Source organism: Paramacrobiotus metropolitanus, unplaced genomic scaffold (genome assembly GCF_019649055.1).
Source record: "Paramacrobiotus metropolitanus isolate TYO unplaced genomic scaffold, Prichtersi_v1.0 Parri_scaffold0000009, whole genome shotgun sequence".
In the NCBI taxonomy this organism is placed as follows: Eukaryota; Metazoa; Tardigrada; class Eutardigrada; order Parachela; family Macrobiotidae; genus Paramacrobiotus; species Paramacrobiotus metropolitanus.
The window spans coordinates 1,933,360-1,950,850 of record NW_026570229.1 but is presented as its reverse complement, the minus strand read 5'-3'; the positions used below and the strand labels follow the sequence as shown (position 1 = coordinate 1,950,850).

The 17,491-nt window shown below is 43.4% G+C and overlaps 3 protein-coding genes across 3 annotated transcripts; 1 reads left to right on the top strand and 2 right to left on the bottom strand.

Annotated features, from left to right (window-relative positions):
- Positions 1-233: 233 nt before the first annotated feature.
- Positions 234-2,904, bottom strand: LOC129583107 (uncharacterized). The gene is made up of 4 exons (XM_055474822.1): positions 2,266-2,904; positions 1,084-1,708; positions 550-711; positions 234-479 (listed from the first exon to the last, which is right to left on the bottom strand). The coding sequence occupies exons 1-3, from the start codon at positions 2,751-2,753 to the stop codon at positions 655-657; spliced, it is 1,170 nt and encodes a 389-aa protein (XP_055330797.1). The 5' UTR covers positions 2,754-2,904; the 3' UTR covers positions 234-479; positions 550-654.
- A 1,164-nt stretch (positions 2,905-4,068) lies between these two features.
- Positions 4,069-6,319, bottom strand: LOC129583116 (uncharacterized). Its single transcript, XM_055474831.1, has 4 exons — positions 6,013-6,319; positions 4,555-5,179; positions 4,259-4,420; positions 4,069-4,186 (listed from the first exon to the last, which is right to left on the bottom strand). Exons 2-4 carry the CDS (start codon positions 4,936-4,938, stop codon positions 4,142-4,144), a joined length of 591 nt encoding a protein of 196 aa, XP_055330806.1. The 5' UTR covers positions 4,939-5,179; positions 6,013-6,319; the 3' UTR covers positions 4,069-4,141.
- A 1,981-nt stretch (positions 6,320-8,300) lies between these two features.
- Positions 8,301-10,733, top strand: LOC129583046 (uncharacterized). Its single transcript, XM_055474737.1, has 3 exons — positions 8,301-9,009; positions 9,324-9,702; positions 9,795-10,733. The coding sequence occupies exons 1-3, from the start codon at positions 8,920-8,922 to the stop codon at positions 10,694-10,696; spliced, it is 1,371 nt and encodes a 456-aa protein (XP_055330712.1). The 5' UTR covers positions 8,301-8,919; the 3' UTR covers positions 10,697-10,733.
- The last annotated feature ends 6,758 nt before the right edge of the window (positions 10,734-17,491 follow it).

Below are 17,491 nucleotides of genomic sequence, written 5' to 3'. Positions count from 1 at the left end.
TACGGCACATCTATCGCAGAAGCGCATCTGTAGACAGAGAACAATTATTTCAGCACAGAAAGAAACGTAACGAAACGGCAACGAAGCACAAATTGATAAATGCGTTTCAAAGAAAAGTATCGCACTCGTGTCTCGTGATGTGTGCAAACAACGCACTGGTGATGTATTAGTGTTATTTCAACTTGTTCGGCCGAAGTATAAAAGCTATTAAAGGCTATTTGAAGCTATTAAATGCGCTATTTTAATGCAGTATACAATCAACGGTGATGACGTAATTTAGCGGGTGCCATTAAACGTGAACCGAGCGAAGGAGTAGGAAAATGATTCCTTCGATTAAGAATGCCAGTGAGCGATGTGGACAGGGTGCCGTTGCTTGTTAATCATTGCTGTCGCAACTAAAAGGAAGAAGCTTCCGAGACTTCTAAGGATCTGCTGCACTACGCGATAGTGCAAACCACCGACACCAACGCCAGGCTGGCCTAAAGTTTAGACACACTATATTAGCATTGCAACCTGACGGTAAAATCTGACTGTGTAAGTAGTACGTACATTCCAGACGAAATGGTAGTCAAAGGGCATAGTATCAAACTTCAGACCCACGGCGTGCTCTCTCAAACGGCGAATCTGCTTGAAAACCCGGTTCTCTTCGGCATTCTACCTCCCGTCCACCTTGGACAGCGTGTCGTCTAGTATCTCAGTCAGAGGATTGCCCTAAAAGGAGCGGCGGTCGTTTTGTGCCACGTACTCGGTACTGTAGAAGTTAAAGGAGGATGGCCCAAGTATTTTATGATCTGTAGACTATAGATCATAAATTACTTGGGCCATTCTCCTTTAACTAGAATTCGTACTATAGACTATAGTACGAATTCTATGGTAAGGGATATGAGATCTATGGTATATTAGTAATTAAGGGAAACGGCCCCAATATTTTACGATCTATGGTATTTTATAATCCATGTGCTCTTTACCGCGACATTTCTCGTGAGCAGCCGTTGTTGATAACTTAAAAATTTTATTTAAATTGTTAAAAATTAAAACAAAACTGAAAAGCAACACAAGCCCTTCAAAATACGTCGCACCCACCTCCTCGCTAACCGCCGCGACTGCATTCGCTAAGACTCTTGTCATCAGGACCTGCGACAGCATTGCCGTTAAATTAACCCCCGGTTGAGCGAATCCGTCTTTATGAAGACAAAGGTCACGGACGACTAATGCGCACGCCATGTAGTCATGAAAGAACACCAAGCGCAGTAGCATCCCGAGACGATCAGACCGACACATCTCCCACACATCGTAGAAATGCTTGCCATATTCCTTTTCATGTCTCTGCCATGCCGAAAGGGTGTCGCGGAAGCCCTCGCGTCCCGGATGATGGATAACACGGCGCCAATTGTAGAATGTGCAAGCGGCCAGCTTGCAGTACAAAATCACAATGCCGCGGACCATGGCGAACTGCACATCCGCCATCACACCGGCGTACAGTGCCCAGTAGTACGCTGTCGCTCTTTTCCCCGACACCGACAGCGGGTTGTCGTTATAGGCCTGCGCCCATAACTGCAATTCCCGCGCATGCACACCGGGAATATCGGTCAACAATCCCAGCTGGAATTTGTGCAGGAGAAAGTTGATTGCGGCTATAGCACTGAGTACAGCGGCACCAGCCAGCCGAATACGCCATGCGAACATGAGCCGTTTTCCAGGTGCTTTCCTAGATCCAGAAAAGTTAATCACTGTATTGGCACGATTAATTACAGGTTTACTTTTGATTGCCGGTCATAAGCGCAATCGTCGTATATTACGCAGTATTAGATTTGCACGAACTAGCCGACGGTAAAGGGCTTGTCGTGAAACCTTTGCACTTACTGGAAGTCATTTATTTACGAGTGAATAACACGCTTACTTGCCGTTAGCTACTCTAAGATTAGCGATCGCCGACGGTTACCATAATTCTCTTGGTTGGGGATTTATGAGGTGATCAATTATCATCAGCCTTGCAGTTTCCATTACATAAGTGTGACCTTTAGCTGTCCTCAGCAAATAATCAATTAGCTACTTCTCATTCTTCACCACAAACCACTGGCAATATTACGGTTTGTTGACAATTTCACAATATGATTGGGCTTTATTATTCTTTTCCCAATGCAAGTTTCCCACTACCTACTTTTTGCGTCACAAGAGCACGCTGTGTTTGGAAAGAGAATCAGTTGGTTGCGCTTTATGCAGTAATATTTGGTGGAACGGAATAGTGTCCTCAACTGCAATTACGGTAACGATCTGCTATGCAGGTAGTGATCGAAAACATTCTTCAGGTAGTACGGCATATCCCACAGGTTACGGCTAACAAAAATGAAGAAGATCTCAAGGGAGCCGAATTTCAGCAACATTGCCATGATTTTCAGGTATTTTATCTTCAGAAAACACATCTCCATCTGCGGAAGGGTGTCCACGATCCAAAGAATTATCAACAGCACAATGATCACGATACACCACACCACGTTCATTATAAACAACAGCGCTTTCCATCCCAAGTGGCCAGTAGAGCACGAACGGACCAAGCCGAGTAGTCGCAGGACAATCCATGTAAATGCTACGAAACGCCCGAACCGTGCAGAGATGCGCGCATTCCAAACGTCCGTGGACGGCGAAGCTGGAACGGGTGCACCACGGTTGGTTATGTCTTCCTTATCCGGCACTCGACGACGCAAGTCTGGCGGGACGGTCGGGAAGAGTGGATCGGTCTCCAAATCATCCATTTCGGCCCGGTCGTCCGAAAACAAATATCGCGAACACGATAAACGTCGAAGTATAATAAATTACCGCGGTTGGTTAGTTGATGAAAATCTTTAAGAGTCTTGAAAACGAAGCGGTTGCTAATGGCGCTAGGCCGCTAGCAACGGGGACGAGCTTTTTATGCCTGCGAACCAAACGCTCGCCGATTCACAGAGCGGGTAAAAGCGATCCCGTATACGTATTCAAAATGCAAGCTAGGAAGGCACTGGTGTGTATGTCGTCTGCGATGCATCCCGCTCCAACCGCGCGGCAAAGTGCTGCCGGTCGGATGCCAGGAAATTTGAGAGAAGTGTTTTACATGAGAGGAATACTGTTGACAGAGACGACATTGTACATGCAAAGTGCAAACAAGTGCATCAGTTTTCATAGAATTGTGAAGCACTGGGACTACTGTATACATCACACTGCGTTTTTCTACATGTTGTGCCAGTGTTTGCAGGTTTATGTCCTCGGTAAGGGCAAGGTGCACTGTGTACAGAAAGCCAGGGTGTGCATATGCAAGCTGAACTGATCCGGATGCTTTAGTACGAGTATAGTATATGATTTTGTAATTTTTAGTTCATTAGAATCAGACCAGTAAGCCGAAGCCAGATACACATACTGTATTCGCTCGGACATCTTGAACCACAGAGTGTGTGTACGGGAAAAACACCCATTCAATATACACACTCTAACCGGGCAAAATGCACGACTACGAAATATTCCTCATTTGGTTTCAAGATGAACAGTTCTTCTTGTGAATTTGTTTAATAGATCAAGACTTTTCATTTAAATGGCAATTCACTCTGGAAAAAAAAGGTTCTGTGGCTGAAAGCTCGAATTGTTCGGTGGTTCATCGCCATCAAGAATGTTGACGCGGAACGTACCCCTCCAGGGGCACCCCAAAAACCACAACAAATCCGTTTGTAACTCGTGCTTACGCCAAAGCTGTATGTTAATGGCTGCTTTCGAGCATAAACATGACAAAAATTGTTAGAGCTCTAATTTTTTCATTATTCAAGAAGTTCTCCAGTCCAGATGTTGTAAGACATCAAAAATTTATCAAATCGCGAATCGCGCGTTTGGCCCGGTTAGAGTGTGTATATTGAATGCGCGTTTTTCTCGTACACACACTCTGTGGTTCAAGATGTGCGAGCGAATACAGTACTAGTAAAGAAACCATTGTAAAACTTTCTCTGTAAAGGAAAGTACTGTAGATCGATCGCAACTAGCGATTATAATACATAATTATAATGTAGATATAATACAGTTTTAAACAAGGAATGTAAATGAGTTATGCGGCAGACGAGCGCTGGTTTCAAATTATGATACCGGCAGTCCAAGAAGCAGCTTGTGAGACCAAAGCATTGTTTCACTTCGCGATAAATCCGACCAGAAACACCAAAGCAATGCTGGCCTGAAATTTAGTCACATTATGCTATACTCTACTATAATTAGATTTAATTACTGCGCCAGTAATACTACTCACACTTTTAACAAAATCATTGCCAACGGATATTGTGCCAATCTTCAGACCCACTGAGCGTTCTTGCAAACGCCGGAGCTGCCGGAATATCCGGTTTTCTTCAACCTCCGATATTCCGTTTACCTGGGACAACGCCGTGCCTAGTATATCCGTCAGATGATTGCCCTAGAAGGAAGAGGCAGTCGTTTCGGGAAATTTCAGCTTCACAAGCAGCGAATTTCCAAAGCACCAGAAGAGTTCAGAGAATGCAAATTGGAAACAACTGTAAAAGCCAACAACTAGAGTGACATCGAATCTACCTCATCGCTAACCGCAGCGATGGAATTCGCTAAGACGATGGTCATCGGAATTTGCGAAAGCACTGCCATTATATTGGTCCATGGTTGGTCCCATCCGCGTTCGTGGTAATAAAGCTCTTCAAGGACCAATGCACATGCGAGGTAATCATGGACGAACAATATGCGCAACAGGATGGCGAGACTGCTTTGGCGCTTTAAAGTAAACATTCTCCAAACTCCATACATGTATTGCAAGTATTCTTCTTCATGCGCCTGCCATGACAAGAGTGTAGCGCGGTAACCATTGCATCCCGGATGGTGGATCGTCCTGTGCCAATTGTAGAACGTGCACACGGCCAGAATGCAGTACGTAGTTATGACGCCGCGGACCAAAGCCAACTGCATGTCGGCAATCACACTGGCGTATAATCCCCAATGGTACAGTTCCTCAAAGTGTGTCGCAAGCGTCCGGTTAAAGGACTGCCCCCACAACTGCGCTCCTTGCTTGCTGATACCGGCAACATCGTTGAACAATCCCAGCTCGCTTTTGTGCAGCAAAAAAAAGAATGCTGCTATGACGCTGAGAAGAACGCTGCAGTCCGGGTTTGTACGCTGTTCGAGCCGAGTTAATTACCGGAATGTCTTCCTAGACCCAAAGAAACTGCCGTAATTTATTTAGGGAAGTGACCCGATACAAGGCACCAAATTCATGTCCATGTAGTGAAATTTTCACGTTGAATGCATTTGTGTGTAAACCGTGTGTGCGCGCAACATCCGGTTGGAGAATAATTCCGGAAGAAGAATTTAATCCCGTTTAATCACGTCAAGTTGTAACAAATGTCTGCATGGGTTTTTTCAGATGAGTAAATCCACATAAGTGCAAAGATCATTTATACACCCAACCAGAGCAAAACCACCTTTCTCAAACTGTAAAATGAATTTCAGAATTTTTAGAAATTAGAATACATTTTAAATTTTGTAAAAAATGCCAGAATCGTTGTTCGGTGGAAAAGCGATCTCATAGTTTTATAAAAAAAATTTTGAAGTAGATCGCTGTACTTCTATAGATAGTAAGAGATTTGGTACACCTAAATGCGTTTCAAGTTTTCAATTGTTTGGAATTTTCTAACAGCAAAAACTGCTCAACCTAATGTTAAGCCCACAAACGGTTTTCCCGCCAATCTACACAAATCATTTACCTACACAACGTCACATACATCGTCATATAACAATGCACAAAAGCGTCTGTTATCGTGTACTCTGTATGTATCTGTACACATGAATTGCCACCATGTATCAGGTCACTTTCTTTAACATATCAAAACAAAATTCAAAAATATTTATTCTAAAAAAATTTACGATACAAAGTGATCAAAGAGGGTGAATATTCGAACTTTGAAGTATTATACATATTAGCCCGCACATTACTTTGTCTCCATTTGTGAGCTGATACTTAGGCACTCTTTGCTTAATACTTACGTTTTACTCTGCAGGTAGTGATTGTATACAGTTTTCAAATGGTACGGCACATCCCGCACTTGCCAGCTGACATAAGCGAAGACAGCGACAAACAAGACCGCTTTTAACGAGATAGCCGCGGCTTTCGTGAATTTTTTCTGTCGTCGACATATAATCATTTGCGGGCTGGCGTCAACGATAGTAACAACCAGTAACAGCCAAGTGAGCATCAGAAACCATGCCATGTTGATTATAAAAAGCAGTGTTTTCCATGCCCCACAGCGGTTAGGAAATGTGCGCACCAAGCCGAGCAGCCGTAGAATAACCCATATGGAAGCTATCAAACGTTCGAACCATAAAGCGTTGCGCGTGGAAGCGCTACTGGGCTGAACATTTGAAATGGACGCATCGTCATCAGTAGATGCAATACTGCCTTCATCTGGCATTCGGCGGCGCAGATCTGCATTTCGTGGCGTGGCTGTCGGGAAGAGTGGATTAGCTTCTAAATCCTGCATCATACGTCATGCAGACGTTGTCGCAGACTGATTGGCTGATAGTAAAGGTCAAAACTGCCGCATCGACACAGGAATTAGCAGCGCTGACAACTGGCATGAGCTTTGCTTAAATGTCTGCGTGCTGAACGTTGATCTTGTTCCCGAAGCGAATAGAATCGATCACGAACGTATTGCGTTGGTGTTTTGCTGTGTATGTGCCATTTATGATGCATCCTTTCCCAACCATTCAGCGAAGCACGCATGGAAGGCTGACAAAAGAACATTTGAGAAAACGGTATCATTTTGAGAGGACTTATGTTTACAGAGCCTATACAGTACACATAAACACACAGCAGTGTTGTTTACAAGAAATTAACACTTGGGGGGATCCATTAGCGGCAATAGGAAAATATATGGAGAAAGTCCAACACCTTCCGGAATTTAAATTATCGATCGTACAACAATTTACTTAGTTAAGTGCTCTGTCGACGTCGGCAGAATTTGGTATTGTCAGTAAGTGTTTGGTATTGTCAGTAAGTGTTCTTCCCTCTTCCCTTCCCTCTGCTCACCTAATGTGCAACAACAGCTGGGCCTCGCTACAGTTCCATTTAGCAACTGTAACTGATAGTTTTAGCTTACTACTTTGCACAGTAGCTTTTCAGAAACAAGGCAGAAATTAACTGAAACGCATAATAAAGAACGGGCGACAAAAGGCCGGACGTTGTTACGCTGATCCCATGGGAACGCGGCAAGCCAATGGCAGTAGACGTGACTTGTGTGAACACCGTAGCCGACACCTACATTGGCCGTACCTCTGTTAACGTCGGTGCCGCAGCAGAACTGGCCAAGACTAACAAGCTTGCGAAGCACGAGTGGATTCAGTAGAATTTCATTCCTGCAGCCTTTGAAATCTACGGATCCCGGGGCCAAAAAGGCTGGTCGATTAAACTGGACACCTTATTGCAGCCGCCACTGGACAACCTCGCGCGAAAGAATTCTTCCGGCAGCGGATTTCTATCCTCATCCAAAGAGGAAACACGTTGTGCTTAATGGGCACAATTGCGGATCATGATAAATTAGAAATATTTTACTGTAAACCTGTTTTACTTTGTAATTACAGAGTACGTTATGCCGGCTTTGTTCCGTATACGAGAAGTGGTGCACAATGCTTTTTGGAGCACCTACCTAGTAAGTGCTCTGTCATATTGTCAGCGGATAAGTGGTTGTTTTACCTGGTCGTGCACCTTCCTGTTAGAGTACAAATTTATATAAACTAATGTACAACACTTGGAACGATCCATCCAGGCAATAGAAAGCGGTTCAACACCTTCGGGAATTTGACTTACCGATCGTCCATTAATTTACTTAGCTTACAGTAAATACTATGCCGGAGTCGACAGATTTTTCATATTGTCCTTCTGTATGATACTTATGCGAACACTGGCAGTGCGAAACGAGAGGCAATACTGTAGCTATAGCACATACTGCCTTTGATCAATGTTTTGAACCGATATTTGCGTCCACAAGTGTAAATACTTTTACAACAACAGGCACAAATTTCAGCCGCGCAACCCGGCTGTTCATTAATTTTCATACCCAAGAGCATTACTTCAGTGAATACAGTTAAACACATAAAGCACAGTAATCTTCTGTCTGATCTAACAATTCCTTCCATCTAGAATGCGCATCTGCAACTTGAACTGCTATCAAGATGCCCTTTGGGCCACTGCTATTTGCAAACATTACAGTAGAACATCAGCCACTGCAGCAGCGAGTCAGAAAAACTGATGGTTGATAGTAGTGGTAAATAGTAGATCCTCTTCAAGCATTTTTGCAAATCGCTTAATTTCCTTGTTTCACTTTTTGCAAAACGTGACGTTTTCGCCCAGCAACCCTACGGAAACACAGAACAGTAGTTTCTTCCGGGATGTCGTTTGTCATTCTGCTTATGGTTATCGGCTTTGTCCGCGGCCTCCCCAATCCTGGATGCCACTATCATGAGCAGTCGTATCCATATCACCAACTGGTGTGTACTAAGAACAGTTTAATATTCCCTCTTACATTTATGGTTGATTCCATTCCGCAACAAGTCCGGAATATCTATCTCAGTTGTCACGCTTCCAAATCCCAGCGACCGTTTGATTACTGTAACGTAGTAAACGATGACATGTCACCCTTGCCATTCCGGAGACACTTACAAAATGTCTGATTGCAAAGATTCACCGCAGCGAACGGTGGAAAAATTCCCATTGACAAACTCTTGTTTAATAACAGACATATCATTACAAAGCTTCGGATTCATTACTCGAGAATCGGTTCTATTGATCGCGGTTATTTTGCCGGTTTTGGAAAGCTGCAGCTGCTCGAGCTCCAGCATAACGATATTACCGGTATCAGTATTGATGCTTTTGACAGTTTAGCCGGAGAAAGGTCTATGAAACCGTCGCTGGCGGATCTGTATTTGGATGATAACGCATTGGAAACGTTCGATTGGGGAGCGCTGTATCCATTAAGACACACGTTGGTGGGTTTAAATGCTGTATGTAGTCCGAGAAAGAGCAAACAGTTTTCGATTTCACCACATAGCGTACGGGTTACGTTCCGGTAAATACGAGGCCCGTAGTACACGTAGCGGCCCGTAGTACACGCCCGAAGATCTTTTCTCAACATAAACATAACCCATCAGCATGCGGGTAATATATCGGCTCTCTCACGACGTTGTAGCCGAAAGATAAGGCGCGCAATACACGCTTACGTAACCAGTAGCCAGTAGGTAACTTGGAAAACCTAAAATTCTCGAAGGACTCGTAGTTGCTAATCAATGCTCTTTTTGAACAGACACAACTTCATCTGGATGACCAGAAACCGAAAATGCATTCCTTAACACTTAGTGGCAGGGCCTTTAATACATCGATTCAGCACTTGTATATTCAAGACAATTCGCTGAAGTCTGTTCCCATTGGTGTACTGGACAGCATTGGCTGGAACTCCTTTATTCCGGCTTCACTAAATATCGCACGCAATGCTTTCTGTGAAGGATTTACTGATTGTAGCTGCTGTGAAATGGCGTATTTAGTATCTTGGGCTAAAAAAATTACTTTGATGGAAAGGCCTTCCGGCGTCTACACCTCCGTCACGCTGTCCTGTGGATCACAGTCAGACCTCATATCCATAAATCGCGAAAAATTTCACATAGTGCCAGACTGGTTTGACCACTGTAAGATTTTTATACCCATTGCGTTTAACAGTAGGCTGGAATATAAGACGTAAAAGACGGATCATTTTATTGCACTGTGTTGCTTGTTGCAGGTGACACAGCAATCACCACTGTCATAACATCCAGTACAGGCATCCCGAAATCGGCAACCCGCATATCCACATATGCAGGCGCCAGCAACCACAATTCCAGCGCACTTTGCCGCGAAACTAAACCAATTGAAATAAACTGTTCATCTGGTCGTTTGACGATACCCGAACCAGATCTGTCACGTGCTGAAGGCACCGTTATCACCTTCCGCATCGATCGCTCATTTGGATGCATAAGTAAACTGTACAACCTCCACACCATGGCGCTAGAACTGTTCAATGTCTCGGAGCAAACCGGTATCCAGCAACATCCGCACGAAGAGATTAACGTAGATTGTATCAGTGGACTGCCCACTATCAGCTCAACCGACCCCGAAAATTCGCACGCCCGCCAGCTCACTTTTCGCTCCGATTTTACCAGCGAATGCTTTCCGAAATTTACCGAATTTCTCAACCACATCCATATCAACATCGTAACAGATGACAACATGTATTCTGTGGCGACAGGAAACGCTGAGCACGAGCTCTTGGACCCAATGTGGAGAACCTGTGGAAACATCGTGACCGCAAACTGCACCGAGGGAACGTTTGTGTTCTCCCACATCCAGTATATCGCCCTACTAGCGGATGGCGTGGTTATCCGCATCGACCAGTCGTTCGACTGTCGGAGCACTCTGGTGGCTATTCATGAGCACATTCTGGCCCAGGAGATGACCGTTGTGCAACCACGACCCCCTGAGCCATTGCCCAAGTCGATTGCGGTTGTGTGCAGTAAAGGTCACGTGTTGGTATCCGAAGGTCATCCGCGACGGTCGAAGAAGACGATCATAGAATACTCAGCCAAGCCAAGCAAGTTCTGCCGCGCTACATTCCAAAAGTTTATGGAGTACTTGTTTGGATTATAACCGATTTACAAAGCATGCATGCCGTTGCCGTCAACATCCATTAAAAAATCTTTCGTTGCGACAGCGTGTCGACTGCCGAGCTTGTACTTAAAAATTTTTTATATACGTATATACAGTATTATACACACGTGACACACTTTTATATATACAAGCTTACATATATACAGTCGTACACATATAGGGGGCAAAACCAGGCATCTCCCATCGTTCCTATGTACTGCTGCCGTCACCCGGCTGGAGGTTTACGTTGCGGCAGTGTGTCGACTGTACAGTGTGCCGTTGCGGCAGTGTGTCGTTGTGGCGGCTACGTGACAAGTCGTCGCGGGACAGTTCGTCGCGGGACATTTCGTCGGGGACACTTCGTTTAAAAGACTTTTTGTCGGGGGACAACTGGTTTTAGGATGTTTCGTTACAAGGACAATTCGTTGTGGGACACTTTATTGTCGTGACAATTGGTAGCAAACCTACTCGTTGCTTAACTGGTACATTTCGTCGCATGGATAAATCGCCGCATGGACTTTTCGTTGCGCCGCATTTTTTTGGGGTTTTTTAATGGGAATTATTACCAAACTGAATCTACCATGAATGGCTGTGAAATTTGGTAACAGTCAGTGCGTTGTCAGCAGGCGCACGCAACCATTGCACGAACGATCGCCAAAACAGAGCAGTATTGACCTTTCGTTCCAGCGTATACATAAAATAATCATGGATAAATAGCTTCCCACCGCGAAATGGTCGAAGAAAAACTGTATCCAGCCATGATGATTCAAAAATTAAACGAAATCAGTCAAAAGGTCAAATTTTTTGAAGTTTGCGCTTTAATTAAAAAAAACTAGCAAAATAGTGTAATTATGTTGAAAGCACCGTTGTCGTAAGTTTTTTGAAGTGTAATCTTGGCGCGCTCCAGCGTCGACTTTTAAAGACATTAAACCAGACTTGACCGGCTTTTACAATCGTAAGAGAGAAAGAGCAACTGTAAGTTAGAAAGTGTGAAGATTGTGAAGAAGCCGACGATTTTAATTGTACATGTGTGAATTGTGCTGATAAAGGTATTAAAAGGCCGCACGACCAGCACTCAGCTTTTAATCATTCGCTGTGCCATACTTATAATGAATTTCGAAATTCGCGGTACTTTTACAATAATAACATTCAAAAAAACCGGTAATCCCTTCTGATAATCTGGCAGTTAATTATATAAATCCTGTTCATATTAATGGGTCACGTAAACGCAGTCGCGGATCCGTTCGCATTCGCTTCTGTAACATAAACGGCGTTAAAGGGAAAAGTGCCCAAATCAAGATGTTTTGCTCTGAATCTGACGTTACCGGTCTTGTGGAAACTAAAGACAAAGATCATTACACGGATTCTCTCTTTGCTGATCAACGCTCTTTCAATGTTTTCAGGAAAGCAAGGGTTTATGACTCTGGTGGTGGTGTCGCTCTAGTTATTCGCAAACGTTATGAAGCGCACAGGCGCAGTGATCTAGAGCCTTCTCAGCTAGAAGCAATTTGCGTCGAGTCTGGTGGCCTAAATAAAATCTTTATCGTCTTTTATTCTCCACCCGACAAATCTCATTCTGAGATCTCAGTGCTAATCGAACACCTGCACGACAAATTCTCCCCAGCTATGCTTAGCAAAACTGTTCTCCTGGGCGACTTTAATTTGCCAGACATAAACTGGCAGTTAGGCTCCGCGCGTTCGAAAGCCGGTAAACATCTTTTGTCTTCAGTGAAAATGTTTAATTTTCGACAGTTAATTAATTTTCCTACTAGGAAAAGAAATTGTCTTGACCTCTGCTTCGTTTCAGCTGATCATTTGTGCACTAACATTATTTCTGTTGCTCCGCCATCCACATCAAACGATCATGTGCGTTTACAGTTTGATTTAAAAATAAAAGTAGGAAGAGCCCAAACGCGCAAATTTAAAAAATGGACTATAGATACTGCCAATATTAATGTTTTTCGAGAAAATTTAAATAATGTTGATTGGTGCAGGGAATTTATTTAATAATATTAATGCCGAAGAACGGGCTATTGTTTTCGAGCAAAAGTTTCTTGAGATTGCCAAATCAGTGTTTGTGTTTGATGAAGTGAGCGTAAAAATAGGCATGCCTCGCTATCCCTATACTTTCAGGAGAATGATACGCGCGCGAGACAGAGCTTTTAAACGTTATCGATTTGCAGTTTTTCCGTCAGTGCGCTCCGTCCGAAATGAAAAATGGATGCAACTCTCGAAAAACGCAGAATTTGCTATAAATAAATTTGAAAGTCACCGAATCGTTGAAGTTGCGAGTAGTTATCGTAATAATCCAGGTAAATTCTGGCGGTTTATGAAATCCAGAGAGAGCAGTCAGCCAATACCTCCGCTTAAACGAAATGCAGGGTCGTTTGCAAATTCAGAACCCGAAAAAGCCGAAGTTCTAAATGAGCAGTACTGTGCCTCCCACTCTGCGTGTACACAGCATTGCAGTGATACAGGACTGAATTTAGCATGTAAAAATTTTTCGAGAGTTGAGTTTGACGATTCCATGATCCTTCTTCAGCTTTCTTTGATTTCCTCATGTACATCCAGTGGTAATTTTGAAGTAACAAATAAATTGTTGAAAGCTGCCGGAGGTTCAATTGTCCAGCCTTTAAAGTTGGTTTCAATGCAGTGCTAAACGAAGGTGTTTATCCGGCAGCATGGAAAAAGGCATACATTGTTCCCATTCCGAAGAAAGGTTGTGATTTGGCTCTTCCGAGCAGCCATTCGCCCAATTTCAATGCTGAACCCTATTTCTAAAATTTTTGAACATTGTTTATCCGAAACAATACGAGATCACTTGAACGTGTACTCAGCCTTAGGTGATCATCAGTTTGCTTACCGTCGGCATAGGTCTACTGAATTACAGATTTGTTATCTCGTAAAAACAGTCTCCGATTTTCTTGACAATGGCATCGAAGTAGCCGCTATTTTTCTTGATTGTTCCAAAGCGTTTGACAAATGCGACCATCAAAGCCTTGTCACCGCCCTTATAAACCTTAACGTACCCAGCCAGGTTATACATTTAATTTCTGATTATTTGAAAAATCGTACGCAAATTGTTTCTGTCGGCAATTGCTTCTCAGCATTTTTCAAAGTAACAAGTGGTGTACCGCAAGGATCTGTATTAGGGCCTTTGTTATTCATATGTCTTCTGAACGATGTGTCATTCATACTCATTAACGGTAGCGTTGTCTTGATTTTCGCCGATAATATGGTCGTGCTGCGTCCATTAGTCGCTGATAACAGTAGTGACCTTTTACAAGAGGATCTTAATTGTCTGTTTGAATGGGCGTCATCCAAAGGTCTTTGCTTCAACGCAGAAAAATCAGTTCACATGCAGTTCTCGAAAAAGCGTTTTGTAAATGTCAAAAGTGAGTTTTTTCTTGATGGCAAATTAATTCCCTTTTGTGAAAACACAAAACATTTGGGTGTCGAAACTGACCGCGAACTTTCGTTTAAAATTCACGCAGATAAACTTACCGCAAAATGTAAAAAAAGAATATGGTATATTAATTCCTTGTTTCGTTTCCGTGATTCTGGAGCGCGAATCGCACTTTTCAAATCGTTAGTTTTTCCTGTTATGGATTACTGCGGGCCAACTGTTTTTCCTTTGTATAAAACTTCTAAAGACAAAGTAGAGCACTGTATTGAAAAATTTTTATCGTCGGTCCGCCTTGGCAGTGATCCTTCTGACTATCAGCTCCGTTTAAAAGAACTTAATTGGGACAGCTTCAGGATTAGAACTGCAAAAAAACTTCTTGTTTTTGTGTACAAACTTGTTTTCGGAATGATTCCGTTAAGCAGTGCGTTCTTCTCTAAGTATTCGGTGTCTGCCGCCTTGTCTGAATCTGTTTCAGGTAACACACGCGGCCTCCACCGTCTTGAGCGACACTATCTCCCTCTCTGTCCATCACCAACGACTGTGTGTGGCGTAACAGTTACTCCTATCCCCGGCTCCTTTAGCGAAAAGCTCACGTCTCTTTAAAAAACACAGCCGTACTTTGCTATTGCTTTATTCGGCTAGTTGTTTCGAAAACGGCTCGGTTTACATGTTCAGCAATGCATTAATCAGGTGACAGACAGAACATTCTGTGCAAAGTACGGTAATTCATTCACGCAGAGTTACAATGGAGGCTATAACACTGCCAAAGACAGATCGTATGCAGCAGCTCGCAAACGCGAGCGCCAGCTTTATTTTAACGCGCATCGGCGCTAACCGGCTCGGGCAGAGCAAGACGTTCAACAGAACCAGACTAAGAGAATTCTAAACAGGTAGACAGCAAGCACATCTCTAGGGAAGGCGCCAATCCTCTGCTTCGACTGATCTCCCTGTCTACTTCCATTTGGCACGATTGGTGCTGCGGACATCACAGGCCTTTCAGTCCAAGCCGTTACTGAGTAGCCAGGGTGGTATTGTGATCCTCCATCTCCCGTGCCCGTCTCCTTGGTGGTATTGCTGCCTCAAGCACTTCGCACACAGGCCTTGCGGGCCGTGCACTCGCAGCCTGAACTCAGAGTGGTCACCCATCTGAGTCCAAACCGCGCTCGATGTAGACTATCTTTCAAAACCCGAAGGTTTATCCATCTAGCCACAACGAGTGTGCTCAAGCCACAACGAGTGTGCTCCTTTCCCCCTGGCTCGTACAAATCTCTCGGAACTTTTTGCTCATCCTTGGAGCGTGTGAAATGGAAAGATCTAAACTGGTCGAAAAAATATTTACATTTCTGAATGACTTTTTGTTTTCGATGTTTTACTCATTGATTTATTACTTTATCGTGCTTGTTTCTTATTTTTATACTTTAATGATTTGTTTCTTGTTAATTTTCTGTCTAGCATTGTTTGTACGTTATTATATCGCAAACAGTTTTCTTGTTCTCCATCCTGCGTTTCACTGCATAATCTTTGTCTCATTGTCCACTGCTGCAAACCGGCTCTGTGCCGTCGCACGAAGACAATAAATTCTCCATTATTATTAAGAGAAAGGCATTGTCACATTTTATTGCTGTTCAGCAGTAAACGACTGGATCATCGTCCTTTTGTATCTTATATGTGTCAATACCTGATTTGCGATAAGCAACCGGACGTACACATGCCCGGAAATCGCGAGCACAAGTCATAAAAAGTAATTAAAAAGCAATTAAGACTGTGCTTACTAGGAACAGTCATGGTCACAGAGAGACGGGCTCGACTACCAAAAGTGACAATCGGTAGGCCGCAAGTGCACATGCACATGCGAGAGGTAAAACGATGGATGAATCACAGGAGAAGGGAGAATTTGGTCTGCCCTGTGTCTGCCCGTGGCCGGTCCATCGCGCGTGCAGTTTTTCGCAAGGCGAAAGAGGCAAGCATCCCTTTCAAACGCATGACGCGGTGCCTCTGAGTCATGGTATCCATAGCATGGGTACTAGCCGCTTGCTTATCGCAAATTCCGAAATGTGTGGAAACGGAGACTGGTTCGGTGCAGCCCAGATCACATAATCAAAGTGTGTGATGGGAACTGGAACTACATCACTGTTCGGGTAAAGGAAAGTGGGGGTGACTGTCCGTGCTGTGATTTCTCTGTGAATAAGCTCCAAATAGAGAGTCTGTTATAAGCCGGAGATAGACAACCGAATAAATAACCAAACTGGATCTCGCATGGTTGTTATCTCTGCTTTATTTTTGCCAGTGAAAGTGCAAAAACTAGGTTGATTTATTAGTGTAATGTTTGTTATTTAATACCACGTAATGAGTAGCAAATAGATTAGTATATATAGTCACTATAGTGTATCATATTATGATTCGTAGGTGTATTACAAGAAAGGCACTATGTATGTACAAATCAGCAACTTAAATTTGTGTATAATTTATTTAAAATGTAAGACTACGGTTTCAAAAATTTAAAAATATACGGAAACGTGTAATCTTACATGCCGGTTTCAATAAAATTAATTCGAAGTCAAACGACGGCGTTTTCAACTGAAAATAAAGTTTTTCTTTTAAAATAATTGGCTATCCAATTGTCCCGCCGACGAAATGCCTGACCCCGATGTGTCCGTGTTACCGGATGTCTCGCGACCAATTGTCTCCCGACCAAGTTCACTAGCAACCACTTGTCCAGAAACTAAATGTCTTCGCGACCAATTGTGGCCGACGAGGTGTCCCGCGACGAGATTTTATGCGATGACTTGGTCGGTCACGGTTGTGGCTATACGGTACGGCTCAACCGCACATGTAATATTTTGAATATTTTTTGTTATCATGAAGCCTCCAAGTTTTTCGTTTGATTTTGACTCTCCTGTAACTTGGAATCGTTTATGCCTGAATTTCGGAAAGTTCTTAGTTATCTGAGTGATCTTGAAGTTGAAGTACGACGGGAAGGAGAGAAGGCCAAGCGACTTCAAACCAGCTGAAGAGCCTGCAAGAATCCCCGGTTAAAACCCTTGCACCTGCGACATCAGATGAAAACAGAGTGAAGAATGTTGCTTCTGTATCATTGTCAACACAGGATGACGCTGACGATTTTAACGAAGCCATGGAAAGTTTGTGCGAACGTGTTTATTTAGCAGAATGTGGAATTGCGTGACAGTTCATGGACACGAAAACCATCTTGTTTGCATACATGTCGTTTACATATTGGGTGTTGTTAACAGCATAACGTATAAACGCGATTCATTTGAAAAAGAGCAGACTATAAACCAAAAGTACATAAATTTAAACATACCGGTATAATAAAAACCCCTTGTAAGGAAACCTCGGTAACGCAACTAGCGAAAAAACATTACCCGATT

Excerpts from the sequence above, each read along its gene's own strand:
- LOC129583107 (XM_055474822.1), bottom strand. The coding sequence starts at position 2,753 with ATGGATGATTTGGAGACCGATCCACTCTTCCCGACCGTCCCGCCAGAC. Across the intron at positions 1,709-2,265 it reads CTGCATAGCAGATCGTTACC|GAAAGCACCTGGAAAACGGC; the intron begins GTAATTGCAGTT and ends TTCTGGATCTAG. Across the intron at positions 712-1,083 it reads TCGCGGCGGTTAGCGAGGAG|GGCAATCCTCTGACTGAGAT; the intron begins GTGGGTGCGACG and ends CGCTCCTTTTAG.
- LOC129583116 (XM_055474831.1), bottom strand. The coding sequence starts at position 4,938 with ATGCAGTTGGCTTTGGTCCGCGGCGTCATAACTACGTACTGCATTCTG. Across the intron at positions 4,421-4,554 it reads TCGCTGCGGTTAGCGATGAG|GGCAATCATCTGACGGATAT; the intron begins GTAGATTCGATG and ends TCTTCCTTCTAG. Across the intron at positions 4,187-4,258 it reads GCAATGATTTTGTTAAAAGT|GCCAGCATTGCTTTGGTGTT; the intron begins GTGAGTAGTATT and ends ACTAAATTTCAG.
- LOC129583046 (XM_055474737.1), top strand. The coding sequence starts at position 8,920 with ATGAAACCGTCGCTGGCGGATCTGTATTTGGATGATAACGCATTGGAA. Across the intron at positions 9,010-9,323 it reads ATCCATTAAGACACACGTTG|ACACAACTTCATCTGGATGA; the intron begins GTGGGTTTAAAT and ends CTTTTTGAACAG. Across the intron at positions 9,703-9,794 it reads GCCAGACTGGTTTGACCACT|GTGACACAGCAATCACCACT; the intron begins GTAAGATTTTTA and ends TGCTTGTTGCAG.